General features: G+C 44.2%; 1 protein-coding gene and 3 pseudogenes across 1 annotated transcript, besides 14 other annotated features; 3 read left to right on the forward strand and 1 right to left on the reverse strand.

Moving 5' to 3' along the window:
* Positions 1–1,231: 1,231 nt before the first annotated feature.
* Positions 1,232–1,353: a microsatellite.
* A 120-nt stretch (positions 1,354–1,473) lies between these two features.
* Positions 1,474–1,503: a sequence feature (AT_rich).
* Positions 1,504–1,597: 94 nt separating this feature from the next.
* Tb09.v2.0260 lies at positions 1,598–1,777 on the reverse strand (annotated as a pseudogene).
* Positions 1,778–1,791: 14 nt separating this feature from the next.
* Positions 1,792–7,035: a repeat region.
* Positions 2,031–2,095: a sequence feature (T-rich).
* Positions 2,059–7,035: a repeat region.
* Positions 6,794–7,035: a repeat region.
* Positions 7,020–7,466: a repeat region.
* Positions 7,020–7,733: a repeat region.
* A 14-nt stretch (positions 7,734–7,747) lies between these two features.
* Positions 7,748–7,927, forward strand: Tb09.v2.0270 (annotated as a pseudogene).
* Positions 7,928–8,021: 94 nt separating this feature from the next.
* Positions 8,022–8,051: a sequence feature (AT_rich).
* Positions 8,052–8,215: 164 nt separating this feature from the next.
* Positions 8,216–8,260: a microsatellite.
* A 981-nt stretch (positions 8,261–9,241) lies between these two features.
* Tb09.244.1410 (variant surface glycoprotein) lies at positions 9,242–10,822 on the forward strand (the record flags this gene model as incomplete). Its single annotated transcript, XM_822657.1, has 1 exon — positions 9,242–10,822. One exon carries the CDS (start codon positions 9,242–9,244, stop codon positions 10,820–10,822), a length of 1,581 nt encoding a protein of 526 aa, XP_827750.1.
* Positions 10,823–11,045: 223 nt separating this feature from the next.
* Positions 11,046–11,071: a microsatellite.
* Positions 11,072–11,086: 15 nt separating this feature from the next.
* Positions 11,087–11,144: a sequence feature (T-rich).
* Positions 11,145–11,156: 12 nt separating this feature from the next.
* Positions 11,157–11,177: a sequence feature (AT_rich).
* A 464-nt stretch (positions 11,178–11,641) lies between these two features.
* Tb09.v2.0280 lies at positions 11,642–11,984 on the forward strand (annotated as a pseudogene).
* A 249-nt stretch (positions 11,985–12,233) lies between these two features.
* Positions 12,234–12,281: a microsatellite.
* Positions 12,282–12,708: the final 427 nt, after the last annotated feature.

Raw genomic sequence — 12,708 nt, forward strand, 5'->3', positions numbered from 1 at the left:
CTTCTATTGAGCTGGTTTTGTAGCTGAGAATCACTGGTGTGAAGACCGTTTCCTGCGTGCACCGGTATTACTCCGGCGCAAAAATAGTTGCAGGCTTGTTGTAGAGACTATTTCAAAGGTGTTCTAGCGTCGCTGTTTTATGCCTTTGTGGTTTAAGCGACTCCAGATAGAAGATTAGCACAATCAGTTATTTATTTATTGCTAGCCAAAAGACCAAGCAGCGTTACAAGTAAACACGCCATATATAGGCTACTATAGTTAGTGATGTTGTTGGTTTGTTGGCTTCACTTGTTGACCAGTCTCAGTTTTTCCACAATTGTAGGTAGCTCTGCCGTTTTAATTGCTTGAATTATCTTTTGTGCACGATCCCTGGCCAAATGTAAGCAAACTATTGTATAAAGTTGTGCAGCACTGTATTTTTTTCAACGTACATGAAAAATAAAAGAAAGAATGCTGATTTGGCTAATTTTATTGTTTACGGTAAAAATAACGCAGTTAACACCAGAAATATCAACTTTTAAATCTGTACTGTACAATGCTATATCCGTATATAAAAGATATATCATTTATGGTCAGTGCCTGCTTCTGTTGCTGTCCACCCCCTGTTGCAGCGATGGTTCTACAGTAATAATATAACGATGACACTTCGGTCATACGCATGACCTTGCTAATTGTTTAATACCTGTCGTGCCTGACCCTCATAGTAGTTTATAATGGAAATGTCTTTGGCTTTTTATTCGCCTTTTTGGTTTTATCGATGCCACCTCAGTGCGCATACTTATGTGAACTATACATTCCTTAAATGACCTCAACCTTTTTCTATTGAGCAAGCATGGAATCGGAAAAGTACCACTATTGTTCATTTTTACTTTATAAAGCTTTGCTGAGGGGTTCAATCTCCCGGTTACTCTCCATGAGAATTCTTCGAGTTTGCACATTATTCAGAGACCCCTTCTTTTGTTAATACCATCTGTAACGTAAAAGATGTACTAAGAGTGCAATCTGCACTTTGCGTATACCTTGTTTTCGACTAATTCATCTCCATGTTTAAGATAACATACATCGTCATATTAGTGTTTGATACTGTATATATTCCCTCCCCATATATCGCTCTTCTAATTATTTCTCCCCTACTATTACTACAAGTGCATCTATTTTATCATTATCATACACATTTTGCACTTGCCCTATTCCAATATCAGTACACACACACACACAGAACATTTTTCTCTTATTATTATTATTATTATTATTACTATTATTATTACTATTATTATTATTCTCATCCTCATTACTGCTCTTATTATAATATTAGTATAGTCACACTCACAACATACTACTATTACTACTATTTCTAATACTCTCATACCCTAACTAATATCCGTAAAATCGACAAAAACTAAAAAAAAAGAATGTTGCTTATTAGTACACGCATTTCATACACTAACATCATACTTTACACCTATAGACTACTATTATATTAAAATTTTGTATTTTTAATATCTTTATCATTTACACATCTTCATAAATTTTAAAATTGAGCAAAAAATTCACTAGAAGTTTCAAAATACCACACAACTCATAAAGACAATTATAATCAGAAATAATTATTATTTACAAGGAACCTGTAGTCTTTGAAAGCATTATTTTCCTATTTTCAATTGCTAGTGCAATCTCTCTGTTGGTTATATTTGCATTTTGAAGAAGTTTGCGTCCCTTCAGTTCCTGTTTGTATTGCTGTTTTCTATATTGCTTTCGTGTTAGATTTGCAGTTTTTTCCATCCTTCTCACTTTTTTAAAATTTTCTTCGTGCCTTCGTGGGAGTTTCCCCCCACTGGCGCGACCATCAGCCATCACCGTAGAGCCCTGAGATGCTATCGGTCTGGCGACTGTGGCAGAGTCTCCCTTTTTTATTCAGCCTAACACACTCTCTATAATTTTTGTTGTAGCTCCGCAGTTGAACGGAATACAGCAGATGGGGCGAGAAGCCACCCAACCCGGACTCTCCCAAAGATGTCAATTAGCAACCCTTTTGTTTTTATTTTTGTTATTCGTTTATTATTCTCTCCCCCTCTTTCTGTTTTTGTTGCTTGTTGACTGCATACCCCCTCTGTCTCTGAGGGTGTCTGGACTATTCCTGCGTCCGGTGCTTTTCCTGCTAGCTCCACACTCGGCAATAAGGGGGAAAGTTGCAGAAAGGAAAGTGGGTTGTATAACTGTTACATTAGGGGAGGACTTCACATGCGGCCGGTTCCGTTCAACCGCAATGAGAAATTGCGCCAGCCTTTTAGAGAATCATACATCCTGCACACACACACCTTATACAGCTAACCTGACACGTAGTTCCTTCAAACCGGGACAGCTCATCAGGTGCAGCGACGTTTCTTCGCAGTCGCCGCGTTGTCTGGTAACAGCGCGCTCTACCTTCATACCGTGCATCTTATTTTGATGGAGGGTGAGGCCAGTTTTGCTAGCACACTGCCTTCAGCATGTCGGGCACACCAACATGGATGTGTTTGTATGCGGGGAATCAGTGGCACACAATTTTGTGCTTTTGCTGCATTTAAGCTCGACTCCCTCACCTTTGTGGAAAGCCTTACAGTGTCGGATGAGAGAATCCCTGCAACTGAGCACTTTTTGACACACACCACACTGCACCTCTCCTTTCCCAGTGGCGTCAACGTTTTCCTCACGGGCACGCTTACGAGGGAATTGCACCACCACTACGGTACCGTCCTCCATCACTATGCTCTTATGTTTGAATTTCTTGTGTAGTGACCGGGAAGAGCGTGTACCGAAGCTCGTCTCGCACAGGTCACATTGAAACGGCAGCTTCCGTGTATCCTGAGAGACTGGCGCTGCTGGGGCTCTACCATCTCCTTGCAATGAGTCCTCGTTCTCTCGCCCCCTTTTCACGCGGCAACTACCGCTACCTATGCCATGTATTGTTCTAAGGTGGTGTAGTAGTGGGCCTGGTACTGCGAATTTGGAGGCACAGATGGTACAATGAAGCACCTGCGGTCTCATCGGGACTCGTGTGCTCGATGGTAGAGGAACGATCGCCACCACTGGAGGGGGCTCCGGGGGGATATCCACTGCGGGTGTTGCATCGCCGTATTTGATCCTCCGGAGGGCATCAGCTCGCACAAAGCCATGTTTGTTTACCATGTGCGTTACAGTACTCGAGCGGCATTGGTATGTGGCATCACATTCCGTACATTTGGTCGGTTCGGAGGTTCTCTGAAGAGTGCGTGTCGCAACAGTTGGGACTGTTTGTATTGTTGGCCCTATCGCTGCATGTTGTGGGTTGCACCATCGGCACTGTGGAGGCACACTCGGGTTGATCTTTCGCAACATCCATCCATAGTGTCTTGAAGACCCAACCCGAAAGCGTGCCAGTGCTGTTTCTTCTTCCCTCGTCAGTTCTTCTTTATGTTTTGTTGGAAAGTGGTTGCCCGTGATACCAAACCTATGAGTGTTCTCATGGACTTCTTCCGACCTAAGCACTCGCTTCGCATAAGCAATGATGTCGGGGATCCATGTATCTCGCAACTGTGGTAAATCAGCGGCCTTTTTGGCCATTTCATCACAAACCTCATTCCGTTTCACGCCACAATGGCCAAACACAAATTGCAGTCGGATACGTATCTTCCTTCTCTGAACTTGAAGCAGAAGCCTCCATAGTCGTCTTAGAATTGGGTCCGTTACGGCTAGGGTGCCTGTCTGCAGTGCTGTTAACATTGACAGCGAGTCAGAGAAGATGGACAACCTGCTAGGTGTGCTTCTGTATGCCGGAAGCCATTTCAGCAGCCGTTGCAGTTCTATCTCTAATGCTACGCATTCCGCTCTGTAACTGCATGAGAGTTCCCCTGCTCCGGTTTTGGGTGCACAAATCAGCGTGTTGTTTCTATAGAGCAGGGCAGCTGCTCCGGACTTCTCACCGAGGGACACGGATCCATCAGTCCACAATTCGTAGTGCTCTCGCCGCGGTGGCTCCTTCCCCCTCCGTGCAAAATGTCGTTCAATCCACTTTTCGGAAGCCTCCCTTTTGACATCGTCAGGGTCATCAGCGCACACAGGCTTTATCTGCGTGTGAAATAGCGGTCGGCAGCTGTGGCGGAGCGTCGATGTCTCCAGTGGGTGCTCGCGTGGCTCAATGTGGAGAAGAGGGTACGACAGCATGATGCGGGAATGTTGGGCTCTGACTGGGTGTTTGCTGTGGTATACTTCTTCAGCACTGCGCCGCAAACATCCGCCTCGTGACTCACACATCAGCATGAATTTCATGCTGTGCACAAGAGTGGCCGTCTTGAGTGGCAGGAGGTTTGCTTCCAGCAGAGAGTCCTCTTTGCGCGTCCCATGCGGTATGCCGGCTATGATGCGACTGGCTTTGTGTTGTGCTGCTGCAAGGAGGTCGCGACTTCGTTCCGAAGCGTCCCAGTACCATACCTCAATGCCATACATGGTGTGTGCCTGTACGAGTGCTAGATAAAAAGCTCTCAGCACTTGTCGTCTTGGCCCCCATGTAGAAGCTGAGATGGCTGCTATCTGCAGTAGTCGGAAGTCCATCTTGCGTCTCGTTTCGGCCGCATGTGTTGCCATCCCCTGCAGACGCTGGAATGTTACTCCGAGAAGCTTCGGTGTCCTGTCAGCTCCTATTCTTTCGCCGTCCAGTTGCAATGTAAGGGGATGGCGCTCTGTACACCCCAAGAGTGTGCACTTTGTTTTTCGCTACGTTGACAGACATAAAGTACTCTTTTGACCACTGTAACACAACGTTTAGGCCGCATTGCAGTGTGTGGTTGATGACATCCCTCTCTGTGTGCCTCGCAAGTAGCGTTAGGTCGTCTGCAAAGAATCCGTGCTGCAGTAACGGCACTTCTGCAAGGCGTTGGCTCAACGAGTTCATGACAATAATGAACATGATTGGGCCAAGGACAGTTCCTTGTGGCACTCCTCGCTCAAATGTTCTGCTTCTGGAAAGCTTCTCCTTGAATCTCACTCTGCCAGTTCGGTTACTCAGAAATGATACGCACCACTTCACAATGTAGGGTGATACCTTCATTCTGTGCATTTCCCTCGCAATTTTGTCGTGGTCTACTGTATCGAATGCCTTCGCGTAGTCAACGAATACAGCACCCGTACGAGATTGGTGCGTGGGACGGCAGAGGGCAGCGCGGACGTGCAGGAGTTGTTCGAGTGTTGAGCATCCGGGGCGAAAGCCTGATTGCTGCGGCGTCAGCTGGGACTCAACAGTGTCTCTATGCCTCGCGGCAATTATGCGCTCCATGACTTTGCAGAGACAGCTCGTGAGCGTCACAGGCCTGTAAGAATCGAGGTCCTCCGCCTTTTTTCCGGCCTTCAGGATGGGGATGATAACACCAATCTTCCATGCAGGCAGCACGACTCCCGTTCGTAGGCTCTCATTGAATAGCCTTAGAACAACATTCAGCGCTGTTCTGCCGAGATATTGCAGTGCCTCGTTGTATAAGCAATCAGGTCCGGCTGCGGATCCACTCGGAAGTAGTTTGATCGATCTCCGTAGTTCAGCCATCGTGATGGGACTGAACTCACTCGCTATCGTCTTTATGGGTGCTGGTGGGTGTGAGTCGGGGTGCCTTCTTGCACGGGACGAGTACAGTTTACTGAACCTCTCAGCTTGACGGTAGTCCGTGATGGCCGCGTTATCAACAAGTACCGCCAGTGTGGTTAGTGGTCGTGGCGCATATACCTTCTTGACAATGTGCCAACTGCAGCGGTCTGACACCGCAAGTCTGGAGCATAGCGTTCTCCATCTCTTCTTTGTGGTACGGTCCAGGATCTGCTTACGCGTGGCTACCAACATTTCCCTTCGGTGGGAGGGTCCGCATCCAGCGATCTCTTCATCGAGTTTAGTGAGCGTTGGTGTCCAATGTGGTGGCGTTGCTCTGCAGCCACGGGGGACGAACATCTTCGTCGCAATGCGGATGGCGGAGCTCAATTTCTGTTCCAGGGTGTTGACGTTCTTCTCTCTACCAATTTTCCTGCAGAGCTCGTCAACCTTGAGACGGAAATTCCTCCAGTTAGCTTTTAGCCATACGTACATGGGCATTCGAGGCCGCGTGCAACTCAGTGCATCTGTGTCGTCTCCAACGATAACGTCGAAAAATATGTTATGGTGATCGCTATCGGGAGAATACAGCGATGTCCACGTGTACACTGTGCAATTCCTTGACAGTGTCACATCAAGGGTAGATTCCCCGTGGTGGCGCGCGTACCTGGTGCACTCACCAGTGTTGCAGACCAGAAACTGGTTGTCAATGCACCACTGTGTGAGGGTTTCACCCTTGGTATTTGGTGGGCTCGTGCGATCCCATGCCAACGCGTGTGCGTTAGCGTCTGCACCGATGAGCTGGGCACCGTCAGTTGTCAGAAGCGTATCTAGGTCAGTTGCCGTGAAGGTGTGTTTTGGTGGGATGTATGCCGACGTGACAGTCAGCGCCGTTCCACGTGCAAGGTGAATTGTTGCATGCACTTGTTCAATGCGACCAACAACGGCCATACCGGTCTCGACTAGTAAGTCCTCCCTCACTAGTATTGATACACCACCTCCTTTGCAGTTACGAGCTATTCCGTGATGTTGGTAGCCAGCAACGCTAAAGCAAGCCTCCTCTCCAAGCGTCATCCTTGTCTCGCTCAACAGACAAAAGGCGATCCGCTCATCAACAAGGGTTTTGTGGAGTGCTAATCTCTTTCCTTGAGATAGCCCGGCGCAGTTCCACTGCATCCCGCGCAACGACGGGCCGGGATTCTCTTCCACATCACCGGACAGCAGCATCTTAGTGCGGATGATACTGCTGATGGCACGCTTTGACGTGCCCAGGGACCGACAAATGAAAAACGGTGTCCCAGCAAGACGCTGCTGATCCCTGTGCTGTATCATCGGGGAAAGCCAAGAGGCAGCAGTGTTTCCCATGAAAGGAACGCTGCTAGCTCTTGGCTTCCCCCGATGATACGGGGTACTGGATCCTGGCACCACGTTGAGGTGCCTGACATGCGGAAGGCAGTGTGCTAGCAAAACTGGCCTCACCCTCCATCAAAATAAGATGCACGGTATGAAGGTAGAGCGCGCTGTTACCAGACAACGCGGCGACTGCGAAGAAACGTCGCTGCACCTGATGAGCTGTCCCGGTTTGAAGGAACTACGTGTCAGGTTAGCTGTATAAGGTGTGTGTGTGCAGGATGTATGATTCTCTAAAAGGCTGGCGCAATTTCTCATTGCGGTTGAACGGAACCGGCCGCATGTGAAGTCCTCCCCTAATGTAACAGTTATACAACCCACTTTCCTTTCTGCAACTTTCCCCCTTATTGCCGAGTGTGGAGCTAGCAGGAAAAGCACCGGACGCAGGAATAGTCCAGACACCCTCAGAGACAGAGAGGGTATGCAGTCAACAAGCAACAGGAACAGAAAGAGGGGGAGAGAATAATAAACGAATAACAAAAATCAAAACAAAAGGATTGCTAATTGACATCTTTGGGAGAGTCCGGGTTGGGTGGCTTCTCGCCCCATCTGCTGTATTCCGTTCAACTGCGGAGCTACAACAAAAATTATAGAGAGTGTGTTAGGCTGAATAAAAAAGGGAGACTCTGCCACAGTCGCCAGACCGATAGCATCTCAGGGCTCTACGGTGATGGCTGATGGTCGCGCCAGTGGGGGGAAACTCCCACGAAGGCACGAAGAAAATTTTAAAAAAGTGAGAAGGATGGAAAAAACTGCAAATCTAACACGAAAGCAATATAGAAAACAGCAATACAAACAGGAACTGAAGGGACGCAAACTTCTTCAAAATGCAAATATAACCAACAGAGAGATTGCACTAGCAATTGAAAATAGGAAAATAATGCTTTCAAAGACTACAGGTTCCTTGTAAATAATAATTATTTCTGATTATAATTGTCTTTATGAGTTGTGTGGTATTTTGAAACTTCTAGTGAATTTTTTGCTCAATTTTAAAATTTATGAAGATGTGTAAATGATAAAGATATTAAAAATACAAAATTTTAATATAATAGTAGTCTATAGGTGTAAAGTATGATGTTAGTGTATGAAATGCGTGTACTAATAAGCAACATTCTTTTTTTTTAGTTTTTGTCGATTTTACGGATATTAGTTAGGGTATGAGAGTATTAGAAATAGTAGTAATAGGAGAGTGTTGTGAATGTATATACGAATATTATAATAAGAGCAGTAATAATAGTAATAATGATAATAATAATGATAGAAAGGGGTTGTGAGTGTGTTTTATTATTATTGGGAGATTTATGATAAACCCAAAATAGCGGAAGAGGTGTTAACGAAAGAAACGGCTAGATTTCATTTTAACAGCACTTTTATTTATATAAAGAAATACAGGAATTGCATTAGCAGAAACGTTGGTAAGGGGAAGCTATCCTAAGTCAATCGCTTCGGGAAGGCAAACGGCAATTTTCGAGGCTGATGTAACGGCAGCGGCACAATCGATGAACGTGCAATAACTTGAATAGAGCCAACGGCGAACGTCAAGGATGACGCAGAAATAAACTATTGTTACACACCAATTGGTAAAACTAATGTTGCAATTAGCAGCAGAGCTAATTCTCATAGAGATATTGCTGTAAAGCAAATGACTGTTGGCAATGACTGGGGTTGTGAGCCCTCAAAACTGAACAAAGCTTTACAATACAGAGATCCGGTAGAGGAATTTAAACAGCTAACAGTAAAGGGTCATAAAAAGCGAAGGGGTCTTCGTGTGTTTCATTTAATTTTGTAAGCGGTGGAAGTCTATGACCGCTGACTAGCAGCGATGTGAAGCAGATAAGACAGTGGATCAACCAGAATTTAAGGGGAATCACCAATTTTACAGAAAATTCGGTAAAAAAAATAACTATCACAGGGCAAACTGCTGTAAGGATTAAGATATAGACAGATGGCGCCACCAACATACAATGCTATTTTTTGTTTTCTTCATAACGCGGAGTGCAAGCAAAGGTGACTAAGTATTTTTGTAGCAGCTATTCTGATGGCGGCACTGCAAGTAACAGATAAACAAAGAATGACCGACCGGAACTCAAAAAACAGGCTGCAAGCCACACTTACTCGTGCTTGGCAGTAAGAGCCAAATCCCCAAAACTGTAAGCACGTAGCATTCTAACCCTAAGCACACTTAACTGCAGGATTTATAACATATACCTAAGTATAGCGAGAAGCAAAGACGTTAAAAAGATGCACACCGCACTAATTTGCGCGGTATTACTTACAATGGCGATGGTGTTGCGACAGCAGGCACAAGGTGCCGTGAAAGACAACGAACACGGCGGTGATTGTGCCGCCCTTTGTGGCCTCATCCAATTTGCCGAACCAAATACGCCAGCTATCAGCCTTCCTCAAGAGATAACAGAAATAGCTGACGAACTGTTGGCAGTGAACCTGAGCATGAGCGAAGCTGCACTTCAGCAACTAGTAACAAAGCACAAAGACAAGAGCTGGGATGACATTCCAGCCAGCGACAAACCAGCCGCACAACCTTACAAGGAGCACTGGCAGCACTGGCAAAAGTTGGCAGCAGACCCAAAACCGGAAACTGTAAAATTCAAACTAGAGCAGTTCAGAAAAGTCAGTCAAAACACCATGGCAAAAAACAAATTTCATCTTATAGCTGACGCGGCGTTGGAGTTAGCGACAGAGGCAAAAATGCTACTGCAGAAGAAAACCAAAACGGATATAGACACAAAACTAACAAAAGCACTAAATGGCAACAATGCACCCACAAACACGTTCACGTTTTCAGGCAAGACCCGATCGCAACTGTGCGGAACTGGAACGACAACACCTGGAGAACAAGCCGGAAAGGCGTTATTGGTTGACCTTTTGTGCATTTGTGCGGGTGCCAATACAGATACCACAGCAGGCAAAAGCTGCTGCAAGGGATGCGAAACAAACCCAAACCACGATGAGTGGCAACCAGCTACAAACGCCAAACTACGAGCCGAACACATAGCCAAGCAATGCCCAACCACAAGGGCAACAGCAGATAAGAGCACAACAAAGCTCCACCACCTGCTAGGAGATTTCTATACGCAAGTAAACACGGCAAAAGGCACAGGACAAGAGATGAAATACGCCCTCGGAACTGTCGGCGGCAACGGAAACGACGGTTGCACCGGCAAGGTAGGAAGCACCAACAACGGCAGATGCGTCAAGTACACGGACAACAGCATTCTTAAGGGGACACCGCAACTTGACTGGGTGCAGAACCTCATCGACGCCGCTGCCGACTATGACGCAAGGACAGACAACATGAACAAGATACAACGGATAGCGGATAAAATGGAGGTACTAAACAAAACCGCAACAGCATTGCTTTGGGAACAACAGCCAGTCCCAATCCTCCAAACAAAAGCGGCAACAACTACAACTCATCAAACAGCAGAGGAGACAAAACAAGAATGTAAGGCGATAACGAAAGCAGCTGACTGCAACAGCAATGGAAACTGCAAATGGACCAAACCAGACGTAAAAACAGGAACTCACTGCGAATTAAATACGACAACGAGCGAACAAGCAGCCCAAACAGGCGGAGGAGCTGCAGGAGCAACCACAACTGTAAAATGCTCTGATTATGGCACGAAAGACAAATGCGAAGAAGTCAACAAAGGAAAAGACAAACCTGTCTGCGGCTGGAGAATAGGCAAAGATAATGAAGATGATAAAGGTACAGAAAAATGCCGTGATTCCTCTATTCTACCAAACAAACACTTCGCCCTCAGCGTGGTTTCTGCTGCATTTGCGGCCTTGCTTTTTTAAACCAAATTTCCCCCCTCTTTTTAAAAAACTTTGCTAAAATTTTTGCTACTTGAAAACTTCTGATATATTTTAACACCTAAATTAAGCCGAGTTTTTTTGTTGTTTGTTAAGTTTGAGATTCTGTAAAAAATATTTTCTGTTTTTCTGGCAACTAAAATTTTTTTCTTTTTCCCGTTTTTTTTTATGTGCAGGAGGTGGTAAATAGACGGGGGAGGTAGTTAGGTAGGATTAGGGTTAGGGTTAGGGTTAATTTTACTCTAACGATTTTTTTTGATTTTCTTTCATTTAATTGTTTTTGTTTTTTTTGGTTTTCTTTTTTTTTACAATACGTTGCTAATATTTAAATTTTTTTAAAGTGATGCAGCGGCTGTTCTGTTATGAGGATCTTAACCCTTATTTGACCCTAGCGTAGCGGCAGCTTTTTTTCCACTGACGCCGTCAACTCGGTTTTATTTGTCCATTCGCGGCGTCGCCACGACTTGTTTTTTACGCTTAATTTTTTTCGATTCTTTTTAATTTTTATTTTAACCTTTTAATTTTTTGAGCGACAGCAGAAACATGAGTTTTCCACATTTTTTAGCTTTTTGAATTATTTGAATTCTTTTATTTGTAGCTTTGTTAAATATATATTTTTAAACGGCTTGCCGGTTTTTTTTCAAAGCAGTTGGCCACCTTATTCGTTAGCCAGCCATCTTCAATTAATTTTTTCCTATATTCGTTATCATTAGCCAGTGGCACCATCAACGCCCATATTACGGTTTCGAATTTCATCCATACAACTTACGAAAGAGATCTCTTTAGAAGCTAACAGCAGAGGAACAGAATAAATGCAAAGCTGTCACGAGCAAACCCACAGAAGGATGCGCAGCTGCCGGCTGCGACTATGATAACAACAAAAAAGAGTACAAACCTAAACAAGGAGCAGAAAAACCCAGCAGCAGGAGAGATACCAAAAGATGGAGCAGCTGCAGCTGGATTTGTAACGCATAAATGTAAAGCCGCTTGTAAGAATGACAAAACAGACGGTAAAAATAATTGTGCATTTAGAAATGGTAAAGATAATGAACCTGATCAAGAAAAAGAAACGTGCCGCTCTTCCAGTTTCCTCGTCAATAAAAAATTGGCCCTGATGTCTGCTTGTTTCATGGATTTACTATTTTAACGATTTTGATAATTTACAAGAATTTCTATACTTTAACATTTCTTAACTGAATTGTGAAGGTAAGTGAAAATTTTTTGCATCGTAGTGTCCTGTATGTGCAAAGTAATGCTTTGTAGTGCATTAAAAATGAATGCTATTCTAATATGCAATTTTGGTTTATTCTTCTTATTTCATGAATATTTAGGTAATACTATAATAGTATTGCTAATGATGATGGAAGAGTGTTGTGAGAGTGCATATACGAATATTATAATAAGAGCAGTAGTAATAATAATAATGATAATAATAATAATGATAGGAGAATGATGTGGGTGTGTATATACTAATATTATAATAAGAATGGTGGTTTGAAGACTAGGTAAAATATTAACATCGACGTGTTTAAAGCAATAGTAAGGATGAAATGGAACAGAAAGGTAACCACCTGCAATCCTGTCAATTTTGATTTAAAAAAAAAGTCATATGAGTTACTAAACTACTGCTGAGAGAAATGGGTTCTGCTGAAACGTCCCTGTTGTGTTTTTAGGTTTGAAGTGTATGAAATTAAAGATGTTTAGAATAGAGAGACTAGAGGGGTTGGAGGGGAGATACCAGCGAAATGGAAAAAAGATTGTTTTATCTTTATTTTGTATTCGCCATATGAAAGACAAAACACCTTGGCAAGCATACGTCACGATACCCAATACTGGCTTTTTCAATACATAAGAAGTAGGAAATTTTAAAT

The sequence above is a fragment of the Trypanosoma brucei genome, chromosome 9 (assembly GCF_000002445.2).
Source record: "Trypanosoma brucei brucei TREU927 chromosome 9, whole genome shotgun sequence".
NCBI lineage: Eukaryota > Euglenozoa > Kinetoplastea > Trypanosomatida > Trypanosomatidae > Trypanosoma > Trypanosoma brucei.